The following is a 19,383-nucleotide window of genomic DNA, read 5'->3' on the forward strand; positions in this document are numbered from 1 at the left end:
GTTTTTGTTTTTTTTTCCTAGTTAGGAGCTTGGTGGAGAGAGAGAACATTTCTGTTAGATTTTGCACAATGTCTTCAGTTCCTTGAAAGATGTGTCATCTAAATGCAAAACATGGTCAGTTCTTTTAGTCTAAGACTTGGTTGAATTATTTGCCTTGCCATTGAAAAGAATATTTACTTCTTTAAAGCAAGTCTATACTATGTAAATGACACATAGTGCTTCCCATACATGAGTTCATGTCCTGAAAATTTAAGATACTATGTTCAGAGCAGTTGGCATTCATTTTGTGTCACATATTCATGAAAAAGAGTAGTGAAAATATTTCTGATACTAATATTATGTTTTAATCTCTGGATTAGGTCACCAGTGAAAATGGACCTAATAGACTCATTCTATTAAAGACATTTTATCTACTTCACAAAACAGTAACGTACTTTTGCATTATTTGGTAGTCTGTGCACAAAAGACATTACATCCAAAAATAGCTGGAAGATGCAGTTTTAGCGTGAAGCAGTGTCATGTGGGAAAGAAAACCAACCCTCTGCATGCTCTCTGCCTAAAACATAATTCTCTACTTACTGGCTTTTTTTCACTGCCTTGGAAAGTCAGGATTTTTCATGTAGTTCTAATAGTACTATTGAAATGGACCTTCATTATAGTACAGTTGTCTCTTGGTATCAGCAGGGGATTGGTTCCAGGATTCCTTGTGGCTACCAAAATCTGCGGATGCTCATATCCCACAGTCTGCCCTCAGTACCCGCGGATTCCATATCTGTGGTTGGCTGAACCCGCAGATGAGGAACCTGCAGATACGAAACCCTCTGATCGAGAGGGCTGACTGTATATTTATTGAAAAAAATCCATGTATAAGTGGACCCGCTCAGTTCAAACCCTAGTCATTGAAGGGTCAACTACTGTATTAATATATGTAAATGTATATGGAAAGGCCCTCTCTGACAACCCATACGTATGAAAATACTTAGCTTTCAGAATCGTAACCCACATTTAGCTTAGATCTAAAGGATGTTACATCTTTTCTGGAAAGTAATTTATTTAGACAACATTTATATAACTCTTTGTATTTAATTATTAATCTACTACTTGCTCATTTAAAATGTTACATTTAAGAGAGATTTTGTTTTTGGATTTCCCTGCTCAATATTTTCCATGCGGCTTTATTTTCCACTTGATTTGAAAAGCCAAAAAAGATTCTATTCAATTTAGTAAGCATTTATTAAATACTTGTTATGTTCAAGGCCCTGGGCTAGGTGCATGTGGAGCATAAAAAATGATGACTATGATGATGATGACAAGGATTGTAAACACTTGCAGTCATTGATTACTTGCTGAATACCAGGTCAGGCAGCTGGCCTAAATGCTTCTACACGTAATACCTATTTAATCCTCCTGTCCCTGGCAGGTAGGTGCTGTTATTATCCCCATGGTACAAATGAGGAAACTGAGGCCTAGAACATTTCATAATTTGTTCAAGACAGTGACTTGTGAAGATGGGTTTAAAACACAAGCAGTTTGACACTCAAGATCCTACCATAAAGAAGCTTGTGTCCTACTAGAAAAGTGATGGCATATTCACAAGGAAAATGCAGTACAAGGTAGAATATATTAGATGCTGCACTACTAGCTGAAGTGTGGAAGATATTGGAGCTCAGAAGGAGACATGCATTTCTTTTGGGAGATGGGGGAAGGCCTCATGGAAGAGGTGCCTCAGCTGAGCCCTGAAGAATGGCAGGGTTTTGCCATGTGTAAGTTAGAGGAGTACATTCCCATTGAAGGGGGAAGTGGGAAAAAAGGCATTATTTTGAGAAAATACAGAAGTGTTCAAGGGTAGTAATAAGCAAATTTGTATAGCATCCTTCTAGAGGTAGCAGGGAGAAGATAATTCAACTTGCATTGTAGAAGGATTAAAGTGGCAACCTGGGGAATTTAAACTTCTGCCAGTAATGAAGAATCTTTGGAGGATCCAAACTCTAGAAAAAGAGTTCATGATCAGAATTGGATGGACTGAAGGGGGAAGAGAAGAACGGCCATGAGACTTTTTAAAACTTGGGCAGAGAGCATATTTAGTAATTGCATCAAATATTTAAAATATATTTTACTCTGTAACTAAATGAAAACTAGGATGGCTGAAGTTAATTTGAATACATGGAAAAGAAAAATCTTCGTGCTTACACAGACCCTTAAATATGCATAGGTTTTCATTTAAGCTTGAAAACTCAATTTTCTGGTATTATTATAGATTCAAATTATAGATTATTTAAAAATGGAATTGTTATATTTTCTTTTTTAACTATAGGAGACTGTTTCAATGGAAAGGGATTATCCAAAATGGAATCTGGACAAGGTTTAACATCTCTTTCTTATAAAGATGTTATAAAATATTTTATAGATTTTAATGTTTTACATCTAATCTTAGAAGATATCCTCTTAAGCTGAAGTAATAGGTCTGAGTTGATGCAACAGAAATAAATCTGTTGATACCTTCTAAAGAACTCCTCCTATTATGCTCTTTCATTTAAATCTCTTTCCATAACCTGACAATATTTAAAGTACAACATTAAAGAGAGTTGCACTCAAAACGCAATTTCATTTTTAGTCATGCGAATGGTTACATGTGAATACCTTACTTCATAGCACTGAAATAGTATTCTCTGAACATAGTATTTCTAGAGGAAAGATTTTCTATCATGGCTGCCAGGGGAAAGCTGATACACTTGGAGAAATTTTGGGCCACTCACCAAACCTGTGATTTCCTATCCCAGTTTGTCAACCAAGTTATACTGAGGTCATTATGCAGGCTGTGATTTCTCCTTAATGATTTTCATATTTTACTTCATAGGTTATGTTGACCTTTGGATTTCAGGCAGTAAACAAAATTTTAAAATCTTAGTTTAAGTTAGAAAAAATTGAGTTATTCTGTACCATATTTTTGTCCAGTATCTTTTTTTAGGCATTTTCATGTTACTTTTTATGATTTTTATATAATAAAGTGATACATTTTTAATTTTAGATTTGTCCCTTATCCTTTTCTAAAAACAACTCTAAATATACTGATTCTTTTTGGCTATTTTAGCCTCTTCCTAATAATCACCTCCCTCCCAACTTTCCATGCATGTACTATGTACTGAGAATGATTTTTAACCATTATTTTGGTTCCTTAGATGGTAAGCCATCTTAGCTTACATACATATAGGTTATTAAAGAAGATAATGGGCTCTCACGTCTTCTGATCTGTGCCTTGTCAGTCTTAGTTCTTTATCTTTTATTAGAGGAATAAGGGATAGACATGGGAGAAGTAGTGAATACTCTTTATCCCATTTCTGCATATTCAAGTCCCATCTTCAAACACTAGGTCTAATTTTACCTCTATTACAAATTTGAAATGAAAGTAAAAGAGATAATTAGTTGCCATTTTTTCCCTTTATTTTCAGCTTTCTAATCTAAGGTTAATAGTTGGAGGGCATTTAAAAAACCATTAATCTTGATGTAGTTAAGAATTATATTTGTACATTTTTAAGTCTTTTGTTTGTTGTTTCTCATTTCCTTCTTTGTATTTTTATTTCTAGTAAATCTTTATCCTTCTACTAAAGGGAAGGAGACAAGATGAGTGGTGGCAGACTTAACTGTATTCTTTATTTACTCTTTTTAAGGACAAAATGTTAACCTGAATTATATCTGGGTATTGGGTTACATGCGTGTCAGCTCTGTTAGTCTCTGTAAATTTTTAATGTTTTAAATATTTCATAATTAAAAAGGAAAAGGTAGACTGGGAGAGGTTTATGGAAAGCTTTGACTTCTAGCCAAAAGAGGTAGAACTTCAATTGTTGGTAATGGGGGAGATACTATTTTTAGTAGAAAAGCAACTTGATGAAAGTGGCACTTTAAAAAACTGAATTTGGCATCTGTATTTAGAATGATCTAGAGAATAATGAGACTGAAGAAAAGAAATTTGAGCAAATTCAGCATTCTAATTTTTGAGGAATTTGTGCTTAGGCCAGGGGGAATAGGAAGGAAAGGGCAAGGGATGCTGCTTTGTTTAATAGTTTTGGTAAGCATTCCCAAATGAAAGCGTAGGTGTATTACTAATGCTGCATAATGCATTTCGTGTGCTTGAGAGCCTATCTCAGATCTAGTTCCTGCTGCATAAATACAAGTGCTCTCCATGAACTAGGCTAACATTTCAAACCAAGACCAAACCGAGAGCATGACCAGTAATATGGTTCTTACTCCCAAGCCACCCACGTGGAAGATCATTTTTTAAGAAGGGCATCAGTTAGCTCTGTTACCAATAATACTGGTTTCCAATTAGTCTGGCCCATCTAGAAGTAGCCTTTGTCTATTTGGAAGAGGTCTGATTTGCGACATAGTCATTGGCTGCTTCTACAGGTTTCCACAGACTTTTATTTTAAGCCAGTATCTTCATAAATGGCTAAAAGAGAAACCTTTAAACCATTATTTCACCCCACTTTAAATAACATTGCTCCACACGAACACCCTGTATTTTTACAAAATCATTAACTTTTTCCAACTCCGTGACACAACTGAGTAGTTTTTTCACAACTATTTTGGGTAAATCCCATCAACCTTACCAATTTTATATTTGTTAACTCAGATGTGACTTGAAAGTAAAAATTACTTGTAATCACTTTGGGGTTACACAGATTTAACCTGTTCTTAAATTAAGCCGTATTCCAGTCATCTGTGGAATAATCTGTGTCTTAATTCCCTGTTACCTTTATCTGATTTTAAAGCAGCCCTATGTGACCTATAATCAAAAAGTGATGTTTGATGGATACTTTTACCATTCTGTCATTTTTTTCCCATCCAGGTTAGGAAATGTATTTGAAACCCTTGTTTATTTTCTAGCACTGTAAAATGCTAGAAATTCTATAAAGCAATTTCAAGTTCAAAATTATTATTGACAACTTTTTAATAGGTTATTTAAAGGTTTGTTTTATTAACTTGGCCTAGGTCACAAAACTCATTAATATTAATGACTAGGCTAGAGAGGCTTGTAGCCTCTCTAATCATCAACAGAAACAAAACGTTAAACCAAATTGTGTAGCTTTACTATGTTATGAGTCATTCTAGGCAAAGACCACATATAACAAGCAAGAGCTGAACAGTCCAGTTTTAATGTTTCTGATTCAAACCTTTGGCTTTTTATTTCTCTTTATAGAGGAACTAGAGTTTTAAAATTGACACGCAAACAATTTTTTTATGGACTTCGTATGAATATATAATTCATTAAAACAAAACACTTGGAACTAATCATTCAAAAAAACATTTTTATTAATAAACTTTAGAAAAAAGATAAAGCTTGAGGCACAAGTTACTTTTTAAAAAACACCTATTTTAAAATCACATTTTTCTTCTCTTAAAGAAGTTTGCATGATATAAGGCCTTACTGTCGTTTGAAAATTTATATAAATGTGAGCTGCTAAGTGATGTATTCTATTTATTCCAAAGATCTAACAGCCTCTGCAGCTGTCTCTAGGCCTTTCCTATAAAACAGCAGTGCGTCAAAAGATAGTGAAGAGGGCCTGAAATTTCAACCTTGACATGAGTATTTATGCTGTATTCAAGACAGCTGATTTTACTTACTTCCACTTTCATATAAACAGCAGGTCCTTTTAAACTGGTAGTAGTGAACATAATGTGGAATATGAATGCTTATTAGGTCACTTTTGTTAAGTAGAACTAATAATTTGAGATGTTTGTGTACAATAGGGGTTGGCAAACTTTTTTTCTGCAAAGGGCCAAATAGTAAATATTTATTAAAAGCTTCCAGGCTGTGCAACTCCACTATTGTAACAGAAAAGCAACCACAGACAATTCATAAACAAATGAGTGTGTCTGTGTTCCAGTAAACCTTTATTTATGAACACGGACAGCAAGCCAGGTTTAGCCTGTGGACTGCAGTTCACCAACCCCTGGTCTACGTGCATTTGAATTCCTCACTTTCTACTCAACCTGTTTAATCTACCGGTATTGGCTTCTCCCTACCAACCCACCAAAAATACTTCTGCCAGTGTCAGTAGCATTCTCCTTGTCATCTAAAATAAAAACTTACCAGTCCTTTTCTCAGTTGGTTTTGGGGAGCCTTGACACTTGAATCACACCTTCCTTCTTAAAACTCTTTCTCTAGGGTCTGTGATAGCACTTGTCTAGTTTTTATCCAACTTCTCAAGGCATTCCTCAGGTTTTGTTTTTGCAAAGCTCCACTTTTTTTTATAGCCTATTCCTTAAATATTAGTGTGCATTAGGGATCCATTTAAATTTTATGTTGTTTCCAGAATAGGCAAATCTATAGGCACAGAGAGTAGATTGCTGGTTGGGACAAGGAGTCAGGAGGGTTGGTAGATGATAGCTAAAGGGCATACAGTTTCTTTTTTGGGTGATGAAAATGCTCTAAAATTAATTGTGGTGATAGTTGCACAATTCTGTGAATATGCTCAAAACCATTGAACTATACGCTTCAAATGGGTGAATTGTATGTTGTATGATCATCCTCATAAGGCTGTTAAAAAAGTGTAAGTAAGTTAAATTCTCCGATGTCATTATTTTTCCTAAATTACAAATTAAACCTACGTTCCACCCTTTACTCAAGTACCATAGTACAGACTGAACTATCTCCCAGTGCTGTTCTGAATTCATAGTAGCTTGCCCCAGACACTACGTTTTAAATGTAAAATGAAAATCTTTTTTTTTTTTTTTAACATCTTTATTGGAGTACAGCTGCTCCACAATGGTGTGCTAGCTTCTGCTGTGTACCAAAGTGAATCAGTTATACATATACATATGTTCCCATATCTCTTCCCTCTTGCATCTCCCTCCCTCCAACCCTCCCTATCCCACCCCTCTAGGTGATCACAAAGCACCGAGCTGATCTCCCTGTGCTACGCGGCTGCTTCCCACTAGCTATCTATTTTACGTTTTCTAGTGTATATATGAAAATCTTATTTATGAGCTCCAGATGTATTCAGAATTATAGAAAAATATCAACTTGTTAGAACCATTTCTTTTTTAGAATATGCATTATTAGTTCATTTGATGATTCCAAGAGGAATTTGCAAATTATAATCAGGTAATTAGGTTAGCAGGGAACTAACGTGGATGGAAAAAATGAGCTCAATCTTCATCTGTCACCATTACAAGTTAAAAATTTGTAATGGAACAACATGATTACAAGTTAACAATTTCTTCTAGATGGTTACTGCCTTAAATTAACCCATAATCAAATTAGTATTATAGCTGCCTGTCTTTAGGATTTTGGGTCCACCTGTGTTGAGGGTGAAATAGGGGGTTTCCTATTATTATATTGCGGGTTAACAGTGGATTTTCAGATGCTGCTTACATGATAAATTCAGTGCCCTCCAGAACATGGAGCAAATGTTGAACTTACCCTTTTTATTTTGTAGAAACAGAGCTTCCAATTAGCTGATAAGAAGTGTAAATTGTAACTAAATTGTGAAATTAACACTCATTTAGGTGCACATATTCGTTCTCTTTTCCTTGAAGACTGACCTGACAGCACAATATGGAAAAAAATTAAACCGACTTATGTTTTTAATTGGTTTTTTCTTAACACTGTGAATTACATTAGGTTGTTTAGTTTAGGATGCAAAGTACATAGTAGCTCTTGAAAGTACACACACACCATCCAAATGTCTGTGAATTTACTATGAGTACAGTAATGTGATTTTATGAACAAAGGAGAAACCCAAACTTGGACACTGAGCTCATAGTCTTTACAACTACGCATTGAAAACATAGTATGATTTCAATTTGATATCTGTAGTTTACCCGGAATCCCTCAGCTAGGATACTAACACGTGTTTTGAGAAGTTAAGTAATGCAGCTATTCCTAAATCTGTAATGATAATGCTTCAGTAATCAGATAAGTATTTATAATTAGAATAAAGTATAGTTTTCAGAAAAAGATAGCATCACTTATAATATTTATACAGGAAAAAACTCCATTTTTTTGCTGTCAGTGCTCTTCTTAACATAATTTCTTACCATATTTAAGGAGCTTCCTGTAATCATATTCAAAACCTCTTATCTTGCTGATTATATTCAGCAACCATAGCTAAATATTTCAATACCAAAGCTGAAAATCATAATGACATATCAGCATACACATAATAAATTATAGTTAATGAATACTATAGAAGGTGCATCTTGATTGGCTCCAAGTTTGCGATCTGCTCATGCATAGCACACTGTTAATTTTTAAAAGGACAGAAAATATGGTGATGATATGACTGCCAAGCATATTGTTTTGTCTACGCAAGAATAAAGTAATATTTTAGCCAGAATGAAAAGAGCGTACACAGATAACGGAGTAAATGTTCTAACAGCTGAAGTATATATCCCAGATTAAACATTTAGTGACAATATTTCATACACACTTCTACACAATTTTTATATTGAATAAAGATTTCTGGCCAAAAGTGGTTTATTGTTATGTTGACAGCCACAGCTACTGTATTTTTAGCTAAGTATGTACAAAACCTCGAATCTTCAGCTTTCACCGGTTTGAGGCAGGCACCTTCAAGTATGAGAAGCCATTTTTCAAACTAACTAGAGAATCAATACTTAGAGTTTAATTTTTGTCCTATTTAGCCTACATATTTACTGAGTAAGCAAGAGTTATAAGACCTGTAAAACTACTGTCAGCATTGGGGCAAATGCTATAGAATACTTTGAAAACATTGTCATCAGACAAAATCCATTTATTCTGATACTTTCCATATATAATATTTTTCCCCCAGTGGGGTGAGAGGGAACATATTTAAATTTAATTCTAAAAATTAAGCTCAATAATCATATATTGTTATTAAGTACTATGATCAAGTACCATACTAGGCTATTAGACTACAATAAAGAAAATAAAGGCCAGCCCCTCCCTTGAAGAGCCTACCATCAGTGGAACAAATGTAAGTAATTCCATACAGTATAATAGGGAAAGGCAAAGATAGAGGTATGCATAGGGTGCCGCAGTGTCAACTGAGCTGAGTATTAAAGGATCTAGCCAAATGAAATAGCTGGTATATGCACATGTGTGTATGTCCATGCACACACAAGAGCAGTTGGGAGCATTGCTGGGAGAAGACAGGGAACAGCATGAACAAAGACCTGAAGTATGCAGAATGCTACTGGTACTGCTGGTGCATGCAGCACATTAATTAGGAGGGTATTAGGAGATGAGGCCATAGGTGGAGTCATGGACCAGGTTTTGGAAGTCTTGAGTGCCATGTTAATGAGCTAGAAATCTGCTTTTGCTGTTTATGTACTGCCTGTATTCTTAAACAGATAAGCATTTTGTCAAACTGTACTTTTCAAAGATTGAAAAATGACAAGTTATAATTAGTTTGATTTGACCCTGGGGAAATGCCTTTTGTGGCTTGTATTTGTTGCAGTCGTCCTTTTATAACGTCTATCAAACTTTTACATAAGCTCAGGGTTTTCAGTTTGCCCACTGCCCTCCTCAAACAGCAGGGCCAATGCCTGTGAGGTTTTGGAGCCTGCTAGTCTAGACAATGTTTTAATGAAGAGCTTTTGGAATTGTAGGCTTGAGGGAGCAACAGAAATCAGCTCCATATTCAGGTGAAAGTAGTAATTTTCTTGCTCCATTTCTCTGTATGATGTAGTATATTCATTGGGCTAACAGTTTTGTTTATATATTTGGAATTAGAATTTTAAACATGGCAATTGTATTGTTAACTTTTGTGAAATTTTCATAGTAGCTTTTTTAAAAAAATTAATGTAAGTGAGACAAAGAGAGTTGCTTATATTTTTTTCTGAAAATTTTTGAGAAATTTAAGGCCTTAACCTGACATTTTACATCTCCTATTTGGCATCTCATCAGCCATATTTATCAAACTATTTACCTTCAGCAAAGCTTTTATGTATTTCTCTGTATAATGAGTTAGAGAAGGGAAGCAATTGTGCAAATTCATGGAAAGAAATTTTTTTCTATAAATTAGCTTGATAATGCAGGTGAAAGTGTTGTTTTATCTTGAGTTACCATAATAATGCAGTAGAAAGAACAATGACTAGTTCCACTGCTTTATACTTTATATGAGTTAGTTCATCTTTGTAAGACTAGTTTTCTCATCAGTTAAGTAAGACGGTTGAACTATGTTATTGCTAAAGCTCTTTCTTACTGGCATTTTGTGGTCCTCTAACTCCCTCAGTCCCCCAATTTACTTTGCTTATAGAGGTGTGCCTTTCAACATCCTTGAGTCATAGAATTGAAAAGAACCTTGGGAGATTGTATAGTCCAACCGCCTCGCAGAAAAATGGAAATTTGCTCTTTCCCTCTACCTAGAATGTTTTGCTTGCACCTTCTCAAGCTAGCATCCTCTGAATCAGAGCTGGTTGTAACCCCTTTTGTTGCTAGGATTAATTCCATTGATCTGATAATGGGCAGAGAATCCCTTCTTTCTCACTGTTCCATGTACATTCTTCTTATAGTTGGAAGCTTAGCTGTAGAGGGCAACCTGCCTACCTAGAAAAGGATCTTTCTTTGGTCAAGAGTATATGGCTTATTCATCTCTGTATCAGTACCGTTTAGATGTTTATTGAATAACTGAATATTATTGGGTGGCAGAAATGGTTAATGTTCATGTACATGAGTAGAGTTTCACTAACTATTCAATAATAGTGAAGATAGTCAACAAATAATAATAGAAATACTGGAATATTTTTGCAATGATCTGTAACTGTATATAGGTACAGTTGTAGGTAATATAATTTATAGATGTATTTATTTAATAAATGATGCCTAATGATTTCTGTTTTATAAACCCATTCAGTAGAACTTGAAATATTATTTAAATTTTATATCTATCCTTCATTTCTGTAAGTGAAAAGGAGAAAACTTCCTCTCTAAGTCCCTAGCAAATTATTTTTAGATTTAACCAGGACAAGAGATTAGTAGTTTTTCTTTTACTAGAATCCTCTACTCCTGATTTTCTAGATGAAAGGATAATTGTATGATTTCTAATTCTAATATCCTACTTAATTTTAAAAGCTAAGCAATGTATATTTGGTTTAATTCTTATCTAGTGTATATCTATGTTATTTAGAGGTTATTTCTGCTTAGATAATTTGCGATGAGATTAATACATTTCTCTCTTGGGAAATGTATATGTGTTCCTAATTTCTAACTAATGGGAAAGCAGACGAGATTTTTACTGTCAGCTTTCATCAAGTTAGACCTCTCTGAAGACCTTACTAAATTCTATTTCCATGGGAATTTTGCTAATGGGTATGTGCAACATTATCCAGGTGCTCGCAGACAGGATTACAAATTAAAAATTAAAAGAAATGGGTGAACAAATACGTCTTTCTTCTCTTTTAAGAAATTGGCAGAATGATAATCTTTGCACTTTCATTTTCACTTGGCAGTGTTTTCAGATAGGGTGCAGAAAGTCTGTGTGGTATTAATGCATGAGACCAGCTTAGGCAACATAAGTAATGAATTTCCTAAATGGGTTCTTGGTTGCAATCTTATGTGTATAAGGCAGAAGAAAGAGAGTAAATCTTCTAGTCTGTGTATATTTAGTTAACAATATTAGTGAGTTTAATGGATTTTACTGGAAAATGGAACACTGAAGGCAAGCCACCCAGTTTTATTGCCTGTGTGCCAACTTACTAAATTATTTTGATTCATGTCATAAATGCCATACATTTCCACATACCATGCAGAAAACATTTGTGGACCTGGTGATACTCATCATTTATGAAACACCTACCTACCCTAAGTATTGGAGTTCCGAAGGGTTCTGTCTCAGGCTGCCCTCTCTTCTCATACTGCATTCTTCTCCTGGGCAGTCTCATTCAGTTTTAAATAGCAATATATCAGTAACTCCCAAATGTATATCTCTTATCTAATTTCCTTTTCTGTCTTTCCAGACTTATTTCACATATTTTCAGGGAAATATCACAGACATATCAAGCTAATTGTGTCTGAAACTGTACTTTTGATTCTCTTTCTTGGCATCTACTCCTCTAGTTTCCTATCTCAGTTGCATCCATCAGTTTCTCTTGCGGGAAACTCGAGAGTCATTCTTGACTCCGCCTATTCCTTCACCTCCTCCCCCAACTCAAATCTTTCACTAAATGCTATCTCTTCTACCTCTTAAACCATTTTTCAAGTTCTTTCACTTTTCTCTGTCACTGTTGCCATCATATTAGATCAGGTCACTATCTTTTGCCTAGACGAATGCAATATAGCCTCCTAAGTGGTTTCTCCACATCTAGTTTGTCCAGCTCTAATCCATTTACAAATAAAACCCAGAGTGACTTGTTAATATGTACATACAATTACATCATTCTTAAAATTCTCCAGTGGCTTTCCGTTGCTCTTAAAGATCTTCTCTCCGTCCCAGAAGAGATGATGGGGCCTATGTTAGTTTGCTGGGACTGCCATAACTGTACCACAGACTGGGTGGCTTAAACGACAGAAATTTATTTCCTCACAGTTCTGGAGGCTAGACGTTTGAGATCAAGGTGTCATCAGGATTGGTTTCTTCTAAGGCCTCGCTCCTTGGCTTGTAGATGGCCATCTTCCTCCAGTGTCTTCATACAATCGTTCCTTCGTGTGTGTCTGTGTCCTAATCTCTTCTTATAAGGACAGTAGTCATGTTGGATTAGGGCCCACCCACATGGGTTTGTCTTTTTATTGTTGAATTATAGGAGTTCTTTATATATTCTGGGTGCTATACTCTTATTAGATAATGATTCACAAATATTTTCTCCTATTCTGTGGGGTTTTTTTACTCCTTTACTTCTTGTAAATCTTAACTCAAATGTTATCAGCTCAGTGAGACCCTTTTTGACCATCTAACCTTGAATCTTCACCTACCTACCCCCCAAACACACATTCCCTCTCCCTGCTTTATTTTTCTTCCTAGCATTTATCACCAACAAACATTTCTATATGTAAGTTGTGAATTATGATGATGATTTTATTATTATTGTTATTATTGTCTTTATTACATTTCTTGTTTATTGTCTGTTTTCTTCAACTAGAATATGGGGGATTTTGATTTCTATTGCTCATTGCTCTTTACGTAGCACCTAGAACAGGCCTGTAGGCCTTTAATTAAAGTTTATTGAATAAAAAGGAGTGAATTTAACACATAACAGTGCCGTTTTATTTTTAATTGGGGAAATATAGCACACATACAGAAAAAGAGCACAATAATTTGTCAGAAAAAAAGGACACCCTTTTACCTACCACCAAGATCAAGAAATAAATTATTGCCTAATTTATAATAACAATAATAAGAAGAAATCAGAAGCCTCTCTTATGCCTCCTCCCAATTACTGCCTCCTTTCTCCAGTCACCCAGAGGTGATCAGTATCTTGGTATTTCTGGTAATATTTTTGTTGCTTTACTTTATACTTTTACCACCTAAGCATTTGTCTCTAAAACCTTTTCTGTTGTTTTTTTAAATATTCATATGCATGAATTTAATCATACATGTTCTTCTGTGCCCCCCGCCCCGACGTTCAACTTTATTTTGTTAGTCATGCATGATATTGTATTTGGCTGTAGTTTATTTTCATGTCTGTATAACATTCCATTGTATTACTATACTACAACTTACTTATATATTCTTCTGTTGAAAGAAATTTTGGTTACTTCCATTTTTAGTTCTTTTGAATCATAATACTATCAATATTCTTGTACCTATGTCATGTGTGCCCAAATGTGTACATTTCTATTGAGCTCAATATTAATACCTAGCAGTGAATTTCTGGGTCATAGGGTGTGTATATATTCAGCTTTAGTAAATAATGCCAGACAAGTTTCCAGGGTAGTTAGAAAAATTTCACCCCTTCCAGCATATATTTTCATATGTTTTTGTCTGTTTGGACATCCTTTTCTGGGAAATGCCTGTTCAAGTCTCTTGGTTTTTTTTTTTCAAATCAGATCAAGCCTGTCAGTCCAGGGTACTCATGGGCAATCTGGATGCACCCCTTTCAGCTGGGGGAACTGCCAGGAAACCTACCAAGAAAGGTAGAAAAGGGCTGTTCCTAATTATTCTCCCCCACCCCCAACCCTTGTGTTCCACCACCAGCCAGGCTTCCAGATCATTCACATTGGCTAGAGTCCCTTTTAACAATCGAATCTGGCATCTGAGGGTCTCCTGATGGTGTCCTCCTTCTCCCCAGCCAAATGCTACCACCCAGGTGGCTTTTTTTTTTTTTATTGAGAGATAATTGACATAACATGGTATTAGTTTTAGGTGTACAACATAATGATTTGAACCTTCCATACATTTTCTGAAGAGTAAACAATGAAGTTTAAAGAGTTGATTCTCATTTGATAAGCAAATTTGTCACTTTCTGGTTATATTCTCAAGGAAAGCTAAGAGTGTGCTTTCCTCCAAAAAATGCTGTAGTCCCAGGGAAGATTTTGATCAGGTCTACTCCTAATATTTATGGGACCTGAAGAAAGAGTAAAAATGGAGGCCATCATCCATTCTAAATTTAAAGTCATAAAGTTACCAAACTGTTAAATGAAATGTGAACTGTACTTTTTTCTTGATAAGGTACTTTTGTACAATGTCCTGGAAGGCCAGATTTGAATTTAAGATTCTTAGACTCTGGGGGGTTCCATGTCAGAACATGACAATGTGGGAAGTTGGCCCCTGGCCAGCACCCCCCTTTCCTTTTTATCCTACAAATCTAAGCTCCATCCTTACTTCCCTAAACCTAAAAAACAACTGCCACTGGCCACCCCTTAGGTAAACATAGATGCTCAAAATTTAGGATAATCTCTCTACACATAGACATGAAACGCTTAAAACCACTCCCATACCCTTCCATATTCTCATGGTCTTCTCTAAGTCATTATGAGTTGAATGGAAAATGATAATGATAATAGCTACCAGTTATTGTGTCAAACATAAGAAATTTTATATCAGGTATCAGCTTTTTTCCTTCGTGGGGCTAAGTATCTCAGTAAAGTAAGAGACTAAATTTAGTTGACCTTTGAACAACACAGGTTTGAACTGCACAGGTCAATTTATACTTGGATTTTTGTCAATAAATACTGTGGCACTACTTCATCCACGGTTGTTTGAATCTACGGATTTGGAACCACAGATCTGGAGGGGCATTTATGGGACTTCATCCGGAAAATTCAGTATCCACAGCGGGTCCTGGAACCAGTCTCCCGCAGATATCGAGGGATTACTGTTATGGATGGGTGGATAGGTGTGTGTGTGTGTGTGTAAAATAAACATATCCATATATATGCACACACTTATGCACACACACATTATTTTAGCTATTGTTATCTTAAGAAGTATTTTTTTAAAGTTACCTTCCTTCCCTTTCCTCAGTGTAACATTTTAGAAAACACTACCCTGAAAGAAAGCAAAGCGAAGTACAGGAAACAAGAGCCTAGCTTGGCTGCTACCTCTAGGGGTACATCAAATGAGCTGTTCACATACTGATTCAGTCTTCAGTCTCTCCTAACTTTCGGCTGGGGAGGGGGTGGTAAAGAAATGAACTTGCTTTGCTTTTCCCTAGGGTAAACCTAGGCTTATCATTCCCCTCTAACTGCTGGAAGGAAATACAGCACTGCTAAATAATGCCGATTCAGCCTTTGGAGGTTTCAGGATATGTGCCAGTTAACCAACTGATTCTTCTAATATGATTTGAAAAATTCATAGTTTTTTTTTTTTATCATTTGTAAAGGATAAGGCTTTAAAGCCGATATGCTTCTTCATTCATTTTAAAACTTACATGGGTGTATAAGAGAAAACAAAGAAAGGAATTTGAGCCTATGTGCTTAGGCTTAATGGAAAGGGAGGTGCCATTTCTGAGCAGAGCCCCACTGACTCTCCTAAAATTAGGAGAAAACTTGTTTTGAAAACGTTGGCTTTGTGAATGGAAATGGAAATCATTAAAACAAATAAAACAAAGAAAAAAGTGAGCATAGAAACTGAGAAATAGAATTAATACAGTGTTGGAAATGACCATAGGCAATTAAGTGCATGAATCAATGTCTGTTTGCAGCAGTTTTCCACTTCTTCAATTTATGGTGCCTGTTTTATGTCACGTGAGCATGACAGTATGGTCAGAGCGGGTGACACATTCTTGGTATTCTCTCCCCATTAACTTTCACTTCCCAAAGGTACGTTGAGTAAAATAAACATGTTTGAACAATTTTCAGAAACAGTGTTTCCCTCAGTTTACAAAATCAACCAAAAGCGGATTGGGGTGGGTTGGGTTAATGTCGCACTTTACTGCACTATCATGCATACGTACACAATGTTACTTAGCATCTGTAGCATCCATAAAGATTTCTCTATTGCATTTGAGGTGAAAGGAAGGAGCAGGTTTAAGTCCCAGCTTTGAAGCTGTTGTGTTAATTGTTAACTTTTGCCGAGTCTGTACATTACAAAAGGTAACAATCTCAGCATGTTAAGACCATAACTGTTAGATTAATGCTTGGAGGCAGCAGCTGTGCTGATGTGAGGCATTAATGGCTGGATGAGTTCAATCAGATATGCTGCCTCCAGTGTCTTTGTGTAATGGTATTTACTAGATTTCAAATGGACTGCTGAGAAAGATGAAATATAATCTCATGTATTATCTCTGTCTTGAAAAAATACATAATGAAATTGTTCTCTTGTTGGAATATATTTTATTAACCTTTGTGGAGTCAACTTAAAGAACAGATACCCCTATAGAGTTGAAACCTTTTGCTAAAGTGGAGTGTTATTAAATGTATTTTTGAGTTCTTGGAACAGTGGGGTTGAGTAGAGGAGGTAAGTTTGGTTTGTTTGTTTTTTTTAAACCACTCAGAATAATATGGCATATTCTGAGGATAGTTGGAGAGGAAAAAAAATGCAATGTAAATTGTACACAACTAAATTTTTTTCTTTCTTTCTTTCTTTCTCTTTTCTCTACAGAGCCTGAAGAAAGTTCTTGTGGAATTCAGTCACAAGGAATTGTTTGATTTCTATAACAAGGTCTGTATTTTTAAAATAATTTCTGATAATGTGGGGTTTTTCACAATGTTTCCTCCACTTTATGAATTCTTATTTTTAAATGCCCATTACAGAGCTGAGTTCTTTAAACTTCCCTTATAAACATCATGTTTCACAGTAGGAAGCATTGCCGAGATGAAGAGAATCTGACAAAATAAATCAGGAAGAGAATGGATATGGTTTTAATTAAAGCAGTAGGATTGTTGTTTTAATGTAAAGCATTAAATAATAAACTGTGTGGTATCTAGCCACACTGGCACTTTAGAGATAGGTAATGTTAAATATTTTAATTTCTGGGCCCAAGGGAAAAGGCAGATACCAGGCCTTTAAAGATTTATCTTTGAGGATATTTCATGTTTCTTTGTAAATACTGATTTTGTAATCCAGGAAAATGCACTGCCCCCTCTACCACCCTCCCCCCTTTAAAAATCTAAAATGAAAGAGCTGGGTGCATTTTCAACAGTAGTATTTAGAAATCCTCTTTTACAAATTTGAAAACAGATAGCAAGCATGAATTCTAATATCCACATAAAAAGAAAAATTTTCTAAGTGGTATATTTATTGCTTGTGTGAGTGCATTTAAAATACATAGTTACCAGTTACATTCTTTTCTTTCATTTGCATGCTTCTAAACAACACTTCATATGAATTTCTCTCCCTTCACCAACTTTCTCTCTCTCTCTTTTTTTTTTTTTTTGTCTTTGTAAATAGCTAGAGACCATACAAGCACAGCTGGATTCCCTTACATGATGTTCTCAAAGACTGGTTTCTCTATCACACTCCTGCCACCTCATTGTTTTGCATTGAAGATAAACTGCCAGGTTGTGTTTTCTGAAGGATTCATTAGCTTTCTTCTTATAAATTACACGGTTTATTGCTTCTTATACAAATAACAGCCAAGGAAGATCATTGTTTTGAGTACTGAAGTTCTAATATACATTCTCCAGTTCTATGAGCCAACAGCAAGCAATTGTTAAGAACATTTTTGTTTTAAGGGGAACAAAAGTGAATATCATATTGTTTTTACTGTCCTATTTTTGCTTTATTGCCTGACCTGTTTATTTTTTACATACTTGTTGATACTTTTATGTATCAAGAAGGGTCCATGGATACAAAGTGTAATATGTACCTTAGAACACAGAACTTCTTTAATTACATTAATAAAAATAAGAAAGTAGCCACATTCAATTAAATACATTATGGCATTTGTTTCCTTTAATATAATGAGTGTATTTTGCTTGGGAAATAATATAGGAAAGAAATTTTAAATAGAACTAGTACTAGCACATCAGCCAACTCCAGTATGAGCATCTCTGTGCACTTTAATTTTTTCTCTGAGTTTAATGATTTAATAACAGTTCAGGTTTTTGTGTGCTTTTTTTTTGTACTGAAAATTAATAATGATTCATTTCAAAGTGTGGGAGACAGATTCAGATCATGAATAAAAATAATTGTAATGAGTGCTAAATGATTATCCTTAAAATTTTAAAACAGAATGTAAAACAAATTTTATGTTCTCTTTTTGTAAATATGTTAATTTCAGTCAAGAAGATTTTTATGTCTTAGAATTAGTTGAACTGAAGTGCACAGTATTTTATGCTATGGATCTATATAAATGTGAGTATGGTTGCCTGCAGAAAATAATACCAGTTGAATTTTTTATGAATGAAATGTCTGCACTATATTATTTCCAGCGAGAAAGACAGAGAGTGAGGGAGGAAAGAAGAGAAAGGCGGGGGGGAGAAAATGAGAGAGAGAGAACAGAGAGAGACAGAGAGAGATTCAAATATGACTTCACATGAAATAATTTGATTTCAGAAATATCCTATAGTTAAACGGAACCATTGGATTTAAATCACATTCTTTATATGAGGTATCTGAGTAATATGAATGTTAAATGTCTCCCAAATAAATGTTCAGTATATGGAATTTATGCCCTTACTTATTTATATGTGTGCTTGTATGTTGTTGCTTAGAAGGATTAGGTGTTTGGATTATTTCAGAATGTAAATATTATAGTGGCTGTCCATACTTGGTTGATTTGAAAAGTTTTTAAACTCAAACTTCCATTGATAGGATACCTAGAAGACGTGTTTATAATATAATGGGATTTGTTTCCATATGTAGCTTGTGGGATCTATCTTATATTTTTACGCTCTGTTCTGCTGGTCCCTAGAGGAAAGTACCTGACTACTGTAAACATTTTGGTAAATATTCTTTCACACTTCTTCTTATGTACAAATAAACATACATCATTTCAAGTTGAATTTGTTGGGCCTTCCCAACAGTGACCATATGAATAGGTAGAAGTTTTCATTGGTTTGATGCCAACTTAACTCCC

General features: G+C 35.0%; 1 protein-coding gene across 2 annotated transcripts in view; it reads left to right on the forward strand.

Moving 5' to 3' along the window:
• COMMD10 (COMM domain containing 10) overlaps positions 1-18,971 on the forward strand; it is a 173,500-nt gene extending 154,529 nt beyond the window's left edge. The window contains exons 6-7 of one of the 2 annotated variants that reach the window (XM_068534206.1): positions 16,965-17,024; positions 17,754-18,971. In XM_068534206.1, the coding sequence (XP_068390307.1) occupies positions 16,965-17,024; positions 17,754-17,792 (99 nt within the window). In that variant the 3' untranslated portion in view covers positions 17,793-18,971. The remainder of the gene's footprint in view (positions 1-16,964; positions 17,025-17,753) is intronic. The other variant, XM_068534197.1, reaches the window with a different exon arrangement.
• The last annotated feature ends 412 nt before the right edge of the window (positions 18,972-19,383 follow it).

This window comes from Eschrichtius robustus, chromosome 2, assembly GCF_028021215.1.
Source record: "Eschrichtius robustus isolate mEscRob2 chromosome 2, mEscRob2.pri, whole genome shotgun sequence".
NCBI lineage: Eukaryota > Metazoa > Chordata > Mammalia > Artiodactyla > Eschrichtiidae > Eschrichtius > Eschrichtius robustus.